The following is a 12,500-nucleotide window of genomic DNA, read 5'->3' as shown; positions in this document are numbered from 1 at the left end:
TTCACCTCATCTTTCCTCCTCCTTTCCCTCTCCCTCTCCCTCTCCCTCTCCCTCTCCCTCTCCCTCTCCCTCTTCCTATCCTATCCCTATCCCTCCTATCTTCCTACATCCCTCCCTCCTCCACTTCCTCCTCTTTCTCCTCCTCTTCCTCCTCCTTCTCCTCCTCTTCCTCCTCCTTCTCCTCCTCTTCCTCCTCCTTCTCCTCCTTCTCCTCCTCTCCTCTTTTTCCTACACCCCCCTCCTCCACTTCCTTCTCCATCATCTCCCCTCCTCTCTCGCTATTCTCTTTATATTCTTCTCTTCCTTTTTCTAATTAACCTCCACCCACTTACCCACTTAACTACACTTTTCACCGTCATTATTCCCCTCACTCTTGTATTAAAAAAGATCTCGTTGTAACAGCAAGTAAAGGTTACGAGTTGAGGTCGAAGCCCCATCTTTGAAGGGAGAGACGGGTCGAGGTGGATAGTTCCCGAGGGCTGGGTGAGGTGGATAATTCATCTCCGTGTCCTCTTTTGACCTCGGGCACAGGGGACAGCCTGCAATCGTCCGTTTCGTAACCCGGAAGAAACCGAGACAAGGCTGGAAGGCAAACGGCGAAGCTGATCGACAGAGGTCTTGGGTGGTCTCCATAGAGGGAGGGATATGCATGTAGAGAATGAAGGGGTGATTTGCATATAAGGAGGGATATTCGTGTTGTGGAGTGTCTGCGGCTTGGAGGAGGAGAAATATTCGTGTTGTGGAATATCCGGGGCTTGGAGGAGGAGGAATATTGATGTTGCGAAGTATCTGGCTTGAAGGAGGAGAAATATTCGTGTTGCGGTAAGATGTTTGATCCTAAAAGGCGCAGGAACATTCATACAAAAGCACCTGAAAAGAGGTAATTATAGGATGGACACCCATATAGAGGAGAGAGGAGGAAGATATTAACGAACGCTCAGAACGCCGATCGCATCCAGAGTGGCCGACACAGGATCGAAAACTAATCTCGTTGAGCGGTGGCACTCAAGAGCTCAGAGTTGGTTTCACTGGACTGCGCGATAAGTGAAGCTGCATAAATAACGATCGCTTGCCTTATCGGAACCTCGCGAATGACAGGCGAGTGAGGGGGCTCTCGAGAACGCAAGGTACATTGCACAGGCGCGTGGATATCTTCGTCACGCAACGCTTCATGGACATTCCTGCTGCCTACGTCACTGTTGCCTGCGTTCCTTTTGCCGGTTGCAGTCACTGTCGCTTGCTTAGATCTCCTCTCTTCGTCACTGTTATATTCGAGAATGTGCAGTGACTTGTGCGAATTGCGTTACGTTGCGGTTTTGTTATAAGTTGTAATTTGCGTCTTTCGAATATTGTTATTAAACTCATGCAAATTGAGACCCCTTTTTTTTACCTGTTTCCGTGGGTACAAAAAAGGCTGTAATCCCATACCACGAGATGCTAATGTTTTACTGATTTTTGTTTTCCTTTTTTTTTTTAACACGGTCTGAGATAGAAATGAGGGGCGAGCATACGAGGTCAGGATTAAGGCGAAGGAGCTCGATCAGCATGCAGCATTGTGTGAGAGCCACTTCCCTATGCTGTCCGTGTCGCCGCAATTCGGGTTACTCGTCCTGCCTTCTCACTCCTCCCTCTCTCTCTCTTTCTGTGTCTCTTGTCTCTGTCTGTCTCTCTCTCTCTTTCTGTGTCTCTCTCTCTCTGTCTGTCTCTCTCTCTCTTTCTGTGTCTCTATCTCTCTGTCTGTCTCTCTCTTTCTTTCTGTCTCTCTCTTTCTTTCTGTCTCTCTCTCTTTCTGCATCTCTCTCTCTCTCTCTCTCTCTCTCTCTCTCTCTCTCTCTCTCTCTCTCTCTCTCTCTCTCTCTCTCTCTCTCTCTCTCTCTCTCTCTCTCTCTCTCTCCCTCTCTCCCTCTCTCCCTCTCTCCCCCCCCCCTCGGTCGTTGTTTGTCCCCGCTCTTTCGCGCTTCTCTGTTAACGCTGTAATTACACCTCCAGGACTGACTCTGCCGCGAGTCGTCAGATTTGGGTTTAGCATCTGAGTGGGGAATGCGAGGTGTAAAAGCATTTTTTTTTTTATAGGGGTTAAATCGCTTTTTATTCTTTTAGTATTTATTTTGTTTTATTTTATTTTTGTTTTATTATTTTTTTTACTGCGTTTTGGTTTGGTTTGATTTATTTGTTATTGTGTGTTTGTGTCACCTCATCATCATCATTATTTTGCTTTCTATTTTCATCGCATTGGCCGGCATTATCACCCTGACCACCAAGGCCAGGCGCCCTGCATCATAATCCATAACATGATGATGCCCTGCACTCCTTCTCTTAATCCCTCCCTCCTTCCCTCCCTCCCTCCCTCCCTCCCTCCCTCCCTCCCTCCCTCCCTCCCTCCCTCCCTCCCTCCCTCCCTCCTTCCCTCCTTCAATCCTTCCTTATTCCCTCCCTACGCCCTACCTCCCTCCCTCCTCCCTCCCTCCCCTCCCCTCCCCCCCAAGCCAAGCCGCCCTAACTAACTCTGTCTCCTCCCTCCCTTCCAGCTGTGGACTTGGCCGCGAGTTCGAACGTGCAGGATGCGTTCGTCATCGCCGTGGAGCAGCAAGCCCGGGAGCGGCTCGAGCGGCTCTCAGCTCTCAAGAAGATCAAGCCGGTGGACATGACCAAGCTCTCCTCGCAGGTAAGGGCTCCGTGCGGGCTCTCCGTGTGTCTCTTTAAGTTGTTAGGTGGGTGGGTGGGGGGGGGGGGGCATGGCGGGAGGTTTAGAGTCTGTTGGGGATTGTGTGTGTGTGTGTGTGTGTGTGTGTGTGTGTGTGTGTTGTGTGTGTGTGTGTGTGTGTGTGTGTGGGTGTGGGTGTGGGTGTGGGTGTTGTGTGTGTGTGTGGGTGTGTGTGTGTTGTGTATTGTGTGTTGTGTGTGTTTGTGTCTGTGTCTATGTGTTTGTGCGTGTGTTTATGTCCACTTCTGTGTTCGTGTCTATGGTTACGTCTGTGCCTGTGTTTGTGCGTATTTTTTTTTTTATGTCTGGGTTTATGCATGTGTTTATACTTTCGTCTATAGTTACGTGTAAGTTAATGCCTAAGGCTATCCCTTCGTCTGTGCCTACGTCAGTGCCAACGGGAGCTGACGACGCTTCCTCGAAAAAAAATGATTAGGTTAGGTCTGTTCTAGAAGACCTCGTATGCTTATTCTTTATGCCTGCGGTCGCTCCCGGTGCCTCCTTCGCGTCGCATAGTTGTGAGGAATTCATAAACCCTAATCTCGTAAGCCATGTCTGTGCCTATGCCTGTGCCTATGCCCATGCCCATGCCTTGTCTTTTAAGGTATGAAGCCTCGGTAATGTTTAGTCTGTAGGCCTCGCTATGCCCATGCCCGGAGGCTGACTGGGGGTCACCCCGGGCATCTGTTGGAAGTAAGAGGTGAGAGTTATTAGGCAATTGTTCTTTATTATAATGAGTTTTTTAATGAGGGAGAATGGCGAGATTCCGATAATGAATCATATCGAGTCGGATTTTTCTTTGATGTTAAGTGAAATGCAAATTGTGTAGCAGGTAGAGAGATAGATAGATAGATAGATATATAGATAAACAGGTAGCTAGATAAACAGATAGATAGACAAGTAGATAGAGTTATAATTAACCGAATTTATAAAAGACATTTTTAAGATTATTTTTATTTTTTTTACGCTTATCAGGTGTGACTCGAATAATTAGCTGTCCGGTCGGGCGGTACGGCTTGTGAATAGTATTCAAATATCAAGCGTTCAGTATTCAGAAGACAGATTACGTAAGGCGGAGAAGTGAATGTGCGAGACGGTGTAAAAGGTCAAAAATGGTATGCTGTATTTTCTCCAAGGTCTTCAGTCATGCGCACGATCTCCATGTGAATTTACGGCGATTTGTGCATACGATAGAGTGTGAGATTTTATGATGTGGCGTTTCGGTTCATTGGGATTCTGTTGTGACTTATACAAGAGTGGTGAGAGACGTGTCTTTTGTGAAAATAAGGAAAGAGAAAGGTAAAAAAAAAGGATTTAGTTGGATGTCATATATTTTAGGATAGAAATATCACGTGCTCACCATTATATTCGGGAAACAAAGGACCATTTATACCATTACAGTTATATCATAATGACTCATTAATTCCCACGATAAGGTGTTCCTAATAATTTACATGAAATTCGGAATTATAACCTACGGTATATTCTTCACTTTGTAAGTAATCAACCAGTGCGAATCCAGTTCAGTTTTGCTTATCATTAATAATAAAAGCTTATTTTATATATATATATTAAGTTATTACTTGCCTCAGCATATTTTGAATTAATTAATTATGTATTCATACTAATTATTCATACAAGCACATTTGAAAAATATAAATATTAAGCATTCATGTAAGTGCAATTTTAAGAAAGGAAAACATTGCCTTAAAAATAACTGGCTTTTCCCATCACCTTTTATATTATCGATTAATTATTTATATAAGCGCATTAAAAATATATTAAGCATACATATAATACCAATAATTAAAAAAAAAGAACATTACCATAAGAAATTAATGATAAGATATAAGAAAAATAAGAATTAGAAAACCAGCTTTTTTCCCCGTCACGCTGCACAGGCCAAAGCAATAGTACGTTGTAAGTCGCAGCCAGGGCACCGAACGGCTGGAAATCGCTGTGGGGAAGTTGTGGGGTCCGAAGAAAAAGGGTTCGGGAGAGACACAATGCAGGCTGAGGTTTTATTGACATTTTGGAGACGAGGAAAGGGGGAGAAACGCATACCGAGGTACATTGTCCAGGAGAAGGACGAAGGGGGAAGGGTGTGGGGGTTCAGTATGGGGTCGGGAGAGGGGGGAGGTGTGGGTAAGGGGTGGGAGGGAGGTGTGGGGAGAGGGGGAGGAGAGGTAGTGTGGGGGGAGAGGGGTGGGAGGGAGAGGAGGTGTGGGGAGGGAAAGAGAAGGAGAGGGCTGGGAGGGAGGGAGAAGTGTGGGGAGAGGGGAGGGAGGGAGAGGAGATGTGGGGAAAGGGTGGAGGGAAGGAGAGGATAGGGGAGGGAGTGATGGGAGGTGTGGGGAGAGGCTGGAGAGAAGGAGAGAGGAGGTGTGGGGAGAGGGTGGAGGGAAGGAGAAACGAGAGGGAATGAGGGAGGGGTATTAGATTGTAGGGAAGGAGAGGGAGTTTGGAGAAAGGAGAGAAGGGAGGGAAGGGATAGATAGGGAGAAGGAGGAAGAGGTAGATAGGGGGGTGAGGGAGATAGGAGGAAGAAGAGAGAGTTAGAGGACGAAGACGAGAGAGGGAGAGGAGGAGGAGGGGGAGAGGGAGGCAGAGTAGAGAGGAAGAGGAAATGGAGAAGGTACAATTATTGAGGTGGAGGAAGAGGTGGAACAGGAGAAGGAGGAGGATTAAAGAGAATAAAAAAAGAAGGAGGAGGAGAAAGAAGAAGATCGAAGATAGAGGAAGAGGATCAACAAAAGAAAAAAGGAAAGAAAGGAGAGAGAGAAGAGGAAGAAAGAGGATACCCAGGTAGTAAATACGGACCGTGGGACGAGCGTGTATGTACCTTGACGGAACAGAAAATAATGACTCTCGTTTTAAATGAATTCCAAGAACACATATCTTGGAGGAATCTGACATTAACCCCTCCCCCCTCCCTCCCTTCCCCTCCCTCCCTCACTCACTCACTCACTCACTCACTCACTCACTCACTCACTCACTCACTCACTCACTCACTCACTCACTCACTCCCTCCCTCCCTCCCTCCCTCCCTCCCTCCCACCCCACACCCTACACCCACACCAGACACCCCACACCCTACACCCACACCAAACACCCCACACGCCTACACCTATACCTTACCTCTCGCTCTCCCCACGAGACCTAAATCTCCCAAGACAGATTAACCTTCACATCGCAAGCCCAATGCCAGATTAAAAAAAAAAAGAAGAAAAAAAAAAAATCCCCTGGAAATATCAGGACAGAGATTACCGTCAAATTGTCAAACCTTTTCACGTGTTAAGATTTTCACCAGCTAAGCGAAGTGTCGGAGGCGCGTCATGTCGTGGGATAAAGGGCATATGTGGGGGTCTTTAAAATGGTCTTTTGGTGACTTATTTTCCGGGCGATTTTGATGGAAGAGGACGGTTGCGGTGGGGAAGTTGTTGAGTGTTTGTTTGTCCCGTTTGTTTTAGGTTTTGTTTTTGTTTTTATTTTGTTGTTTTATTTATTATTTTTTTATTTTTTAATTTAAATTTTTTTAAAAAATTAAATTTTATTTTTTTTATTTATTTTATTTATTTAAATTTTTTTTTGTTTTTTTTTTATTTATAAAATTTTTTTTTATTTTTATTATTTATTTTTTAATTTTTTTATTTATTAGTTTTTTATTATTATTATTTGTTTTTTTTTATTATAAATTTATTTATTATTATTTATTAATTTTTTTAAATTTTTGTTGTTTTTATTATTATTATTTTTTTTTATAAAATATTAATTTTTTTTATTATTATTTATTTTATTAGTTTTTTCAATTTTTATTAAAATTTTTATTTTAATCAGTTTTCAAATATTATTATTATTATAATTATTTTTTTTATTTTTATTAGTATAATAATTTATTTATTATTATTTTTTTTTATTATTATTATTTTTATTATTATTATTTTTTTTTTTTCCAATTTTATATTATTAAAACATAAACATTCATTTCACCCTTCCTTCACAAAACCAAACCATTCCCAAAAAAAAACACCCTCCCAAATCCCCCCTCTTCACATTTTTTAAACTCATCATATCCTTCAAAATTTCCAATTTCTTTATTTTAAAAAATATCATCCTTTTTTTATATTCTCATCACAAAATCACCCCCACACACCAATCAACACACCAACATCATATCACCCCCACCCCACCCCACCCCAACCCCACCCCACCCCACCAAACCCCTCTCATCCCCACCCCACACACACCCCACACACAACACCCCCACACAACACACACACACACACACACACCCCACACATCACATTTTTAATAAAAAAATTTTTAAAAATTTTTTATTAAACCTTTTCCCCTACCCCCTTTTTAAAAAAAAATTTTAAAAATTTTTTAAAAAATTTAAAATTTTAAAATATTTTAAATTAATCTTTACAATAACAAAAATTATTAGTAAAAAAATCTTTACAGTTAATTTATTAAATTTTAGGGAAAAAATTTTATATTTTATTTTTTTTTTTGTTTTTTTTATTTTATTGATTATTATTTTTTTTTATTATTTTATTATTATTATTTTTTAAAAATTTTTTATCATTTTTAATTTTTAATTTTTTTTATTAATTTTATTATTAAAAATTATTAAATTTTTATTATTATTATTATTGTTATTGTTATTTTTTATTATTTATTATTAAATTATTTTTTAGTTATACTTATTTGTTTTTTTATTTTCTGACGGCCGGGTGTTTTTTTATTATTATTTTTATTATTATTTTTTTATTATTATTAATTATTTTTATTATTATTTATTATTATTTATTATTATTATTATTTTTTATTATTATTATTATTGTTATTATCATCATCATCATCATTATTAATATTATTATTATTATTTATATATTTATTTTTAGAAGTATATGTAAGCCTCATATAATTAATGTATGGTTCCCTGAGCGAGCGAATAGATTCTTCTTCTTCTTCTTCTTATTATTATTATTATTGTTATTGTTATTGTTATTGTTATTGTTATTATTATCATTATTATTATTATTATTATTATTATTATTATTATTATTATCATTATCAATATCATTATCATTATTATTATTACTATTATTATTATTATTATTATTATTATTATTATTATTATTATTATTATCATTATCATTATTATTGTTATTATCATTATCATTATTATTATTATTATTATTATTATTTTTATTATCATTATTATTATTACTATTATTATTATTTTGAAGGAGGCGTATGCCTAATATAACTCCTGTATGGTTCCCTGGCGCTGGTGGTTGGTGGATGGTAGAGGCGCGTGTGGTAGAGGGAGAAAGGAAAAGCAATTTCCCTGACTTGTTTTGTTAACGCAACTCTCTTCGGCCGAGTAAACACCGGCCGGGCCTGCCACTCACTTGCTTGGTGCTCCGTACCCCCTCTTTTGTCTCTCTTCTGTTCTCTTTTTCTGTCTCTTTTTTATGTGTCTCTTCTGTCTCTCTTCTCTTTCTTTTTTTCTTTCTCTTTTTTCTGTTTTTCTTCTGTCTCTTCTATTCTCTTTCTTTTTTTCTGTTTTTTCTGTCTCTCTTCTCTCTCTCTTCTCTTTCTCTGTTTTTCTTCTCTCTCTCTTCTCTTCTCTTTTTCTGTTTTTCTTCTCTTTCTCTTCTCTTTTCTGTGCTCAGCTCTTCTCTTCTCTTCTCTTCATTTTTTTCTTTTTATCTTTCTTTTTCTGTTTTTTTTCTTTTTCTTTATTTTTATCTCTATCTTTATATTTTATCTTCTCCTCTCATCTCGTCTCCTCTTTTCTCCTCTCTTCTCTTTTATTCTCTCTCTCTCATCTCTTTCTTTCTCTTCTCTCTCTTCTATTATTTCTCTCTCTTCTCTTCTTTCTCTCTCTTCTCTTCTTTCTCTCTCTTTTCTTTTCTCTTTCTTTCTTTCTTTCTTTCCCCTTTCTTCCCACTCTTTTCTCTATCCCCCCATTTATTATTTTTTTCTCATAATCGCTCCCCTCTTCCTATTCTCATTTCCTCTCTTATCTACCCCTTTCTCATTTCCATATCCTCTTTTCCTCCCTCATCTCCCCTCCTTCCTCTTTTCTCTTTCCGCCCTTCTTCCTTTTCTCCCCCCCCCCCACCGTTTCCCACGCCCTAATCTCTCTATGCTATTTCCCTTTTCGTTTGCTCCTTTCCTCACACATTCGTTGTTTTCAAATTTCCCTCTTGTTGATTCCTCCTATTTTTAAGTTCTATCAAATTTCTTCACGAAAATAGAATGATAATGATGGTGGTATTGATATAGAAATTAACGATGTAATGGTAATGGTGATTATAATACTTTTTTATTAATGCTTTTATGGCATTGGTCTACTTTCTCGTTCTTCTTCTTCTTCTTCTTTTTCTTTTTCATTTTCATTATCTGTTTCTTTTCTTCTTCTTCTTCTTTTATTTGTTTTATTTCCCCTTTCCCCTTCCTCCTATTCTCTTTCTCTTTTGCTCTTTCCTCTTCCTCCTCCTCCTTCTTCTCCTTCTCCTTCTCCTTCTCCTTCTCCTCCTCCTCCTCCTCCTCCTCCTCCTCCTCCTCCTCTTTCTCCTCCTCCTCCTCCTCTTTCTCCTCCTCCTCCTCCTCCTCCTCTTCCTCTTCCTCTTCCTCTTCCTCTTCCTCTTTCCTTCCCTCTCTTTTCCCTCTCTCATCCTCTTCCACTTCCTCCTCCTTCTCCTTCTCCTCTTCCTCGTCCTTTTCCCTTCCCTCTCCTTTCCTTCTCACCTCCTCTTCCACTTCCCCCTCTTCCTCCTCTTCCTCTTCCTCTTCTTCCTCTTCTTCCCTCTCTTTTCCTTCCCTCCTCTTCCCCGTCCCTCCCCCCACTCTTCCTCGCGCCGACGGGGAATGGGGATTTAACCTGAGTGGAAAATGCCTTCCCGGCTCAAAGTAATTCCACGCGCGTGTCTCACCTGTTGACAGGGAAAATATTAAAGCGGCCACGAAGGCTTAAAACCACGCACACGGACGCGGCATGGACGGCTCACGCACATACGCACATGGAAGGAGGTGTACGTGTTTGGGATGGAGGGTGGGAGGGGAGGGGAGGGGAGGGGAGGGGAGGGGAGGGGAGGGGAGGGGAGGGGAGGGGAAGGGAGGGGAGGGGAGGGAAGGGGAGAGGGAAGGGAAGGGGAGGGGAGGGGAGAGGGAAGGGAAGGGGAGGGGAGGGAGAGGGAGAAAAAGGAGTGGGTGATGGAGGGGAAGAGGGGGAGGGGAGAGAGAGAGAAAAAGAAAGTGAAAGAGAAAAAAGGAGAAAGTGAAATGAAAGAGAAAGAGAAAGTGAAAGAGAAAGAAAGAGAAAGTGATAGAGAGAGAAAGAGAAAGAGAAAAAGAAAAAGAAAAAGAAAAAGAGAAGCGAGAGGGGAAAAAATGAGACAAAAACAAAAAAAGGAATGCAAGATAGAGATAGGCGTTGCTGACTCCTAACCCGCAGTTGCACAGAGCACGTCAGCAAAACACCACAACACAGAATCGACAGCGTATGCAATTGTCTGTTCATTACGACTGCGCACATGAACAGTACTCTGTGAACATGTCTTTGTGAACAACAGATTGTCTTGAGATAATAATATTGGCTCTGGGAGCAGTGATTGTGATATCGGTAATAATATTTGGGAAAGTCCTTGTGAATTAGTATTTGTGGAAATAGTATTAGTAATAGTATTCGTGTATATAGTGTTGGTAATGATGATAATGATAATTATGCAAATGATAATGATATTAATAAAGCTTTCGATACAATATCATTGGGGATAATAATGATAGTAATATAAATTACGATAATAATAAACCTTTCTTAAAGTTGCTATTTACAACAGTCACAGTCAAAAAAATAAATAAAAATAATAGATCTATAGGCCTACATGTACCGAGAAAACATTCCTAAAGCGTTCAATTCACTTCAGGCGCTCAGTAACAGCGAGCGGCGATGTCAACCGTATGATTTTGCAACCGCCTCGCACTCGCATTGGTCACGGTGCTGTTGTTGCAAATAGGGGTCATTAGGGTAAATGAGATTGTGTACATTGTCATCGTGGCTTGTTACCGTAATATTTGATGGTTGGGTTAATTATAATGTGGTCTTTTTCGCTGGTAAATGGTTTTGGCGTTTTCGTGTGCTAGTTTGTATAGTCTTCGTTTGTGTTTAAGGAATTAGCTGTTTATATGCATGTGAGTAGGGGTTCGTGTGTCTGTCTGTTTGTGTGTGTTTGTGTCTTTATGTGTGTGTTTGTCTGTGTCTGTGTCTATGTCTGTGTGTCTGTGTTTGTGTGTGTTTGTGTGTGTTTGTGTGTGTGTCTGTGTGTGTGTGTGTGTGTGTCTGTGTCTGTGTCTGTGTCTGTGTCTGTGTCTTTGTGTGTAAGCTATTCGTATGTATGTATGAATGTATGTATATATGTATGCACGTCCGTCAGTGTGCGTGTGCGTGCGCGTTCCAACGGCTTCGTAGCAGCGCCGGTTACTGGCCTCTTCCGTCAGCCTAGTGCTTCCTTTGCGGACACTGGACAGGAAAGGCTGGGGTCTACCTTATGATTTCGTTAAGTGCATAGCATTTTTTTCCTCCCGAGGATGGCCGCGGGTTGTGCATTGCTGGCCAGAATTCCTTGTCTTGCATAGCTTGTTTGACTTTCATTTTAGTGTGTTTTTTTATTGGAAATCTGCACAAAATGGGCTGATTTAATGAAAGGTTTGGTGTTTGTAATAATTGGTGAATTCTAAGCCGTATTTCAAAGGATCGTTTGATTATTTTTTTTCTTTGTTGTTGTGAAGAACTAAAATGAAGAGGCTGGTAAAAAAACATTAAAAAAAACGTCATATATATTTTTTCTTTAAATTTATGAATTGTATTTTCAAATCGAAAATATTTCTCAACAACCGATATTTTTCCTATGGCGTATAAAATCTCGAATACCAACAGACTTTCCGAAGAAAATAGAAAGGTTCCAACTAGGTAGAGCTGATAATCATAACCGTATGATAAGATAAAAAGATAAAAAAGTTAATTGTATTTAAGTAAATTTCGAAACGGTGGACGAGGGTCATGAGCCAGGCCGTTAAGTCGAAATTCAGAAGCGTTTGACTGAAGCCTCGAAACTCCTGAATGCGTTAATTGGTTCTCGATACAATATTCAGAACATGTTTGGCAAGGACGTCGGAAAGTGGTCATATGCTGCTGTCAGGAGAAGCTCTTGAAAATCATGATTTATATTAAAAGCCTATTATATTGTCTGGCAACCTGCATCATGGATTTACTAAGAGAACGATGGATTTTTTTTCGAACTCGTGTAAGATACCTGTAATAGGCCTATATGAACGTGTGTTATTTTACTTACAGCTCATGTAGTGGGGTTTTCATGATATTCATTGCCAACCATTGCATGGTGGATAATGAATATTGAGGACTATTGAAAGTAGTGCGTCATTTTGATAAGTTTCAAGAGCAGAGGAAGAATATTTTAATTGGCTCAATTTGAAGAGGGTTTCCACCTTTAAATCAGAAAAGGTTCGGGTCACTGGTTTGATTAGGAGTGATGCCTCTTATTATTTTTCATGTTCAGCGTTTCGTAATGTCCTCCATGGCAGTGTATTAATTCTTCGACCTTGCCTTGCAGTTGGAGCCCCACAAGAGTTTGGTGAGCGTCAACAGCAGCGGAGGGCAGCCGAGCCCCGGCGGCCGCTCCACGGGCGTCCCCGTCGCCAAGGAACAGCAGCAGCAGCAGCAGCCGCGAGACGACGTCAACGGCGTCCTAGACAACTCCCC

General features: G+C 40.5%; 1 protein-coding gene across 3 annotated transcripts in view; it reads left to right on the top strand.

The window, feature by feature from the left end:
- LOC125036190 (protein PALS1-like) overlaps nucleotides 1-12,500 on the top strand; it is a 127,490-nt gene that overhangs the window by 74,094 nt on the left and 40,896 nt on the right. For all 3 annotated transcript variants that reach the window (XM_047628637.1, XM_047628645.1, XM_047628655.1), the window contains 2 exons: nucleotides 2,529-2,665; nucleotides 12,352-12,500. The exon at nucleotides 12,352-12,500 is cut by the window's right edge and continues 642 nt beyond it. In XM_047628637.1, coding sequence (XP_047484593.1) covers nucleotides 2,529-2,665; nucleotides 12,352-12,500 — 286 coding nt within the window. The remainder of the gene's footprint in view (nucleotides 1-2,528; nucleotides 2,666-12,351) is intronic.

The sequence above is a fragment of the Penaeus chinensis genome, chromosome 2, assembly GCF_019202785.1.
Source record: "Penaeus chinensis breed Huanghai No. 1 chromosome 2, ASM1920278v2, whole genome shotgun sequence".
In the NCBI taxonomy this organism is placed as follows: domain Eukaryota; kingdom Metazoa; phylum Arthropoda; class Malacostraca; order Decapoda; family Penaeidae; genus Penaeus; species Penaeus chinensis.
Note: the sequence above shows the minus strand (reverse complement) of the source record. Positions and strands in the feature narration are given on the sequence as shown.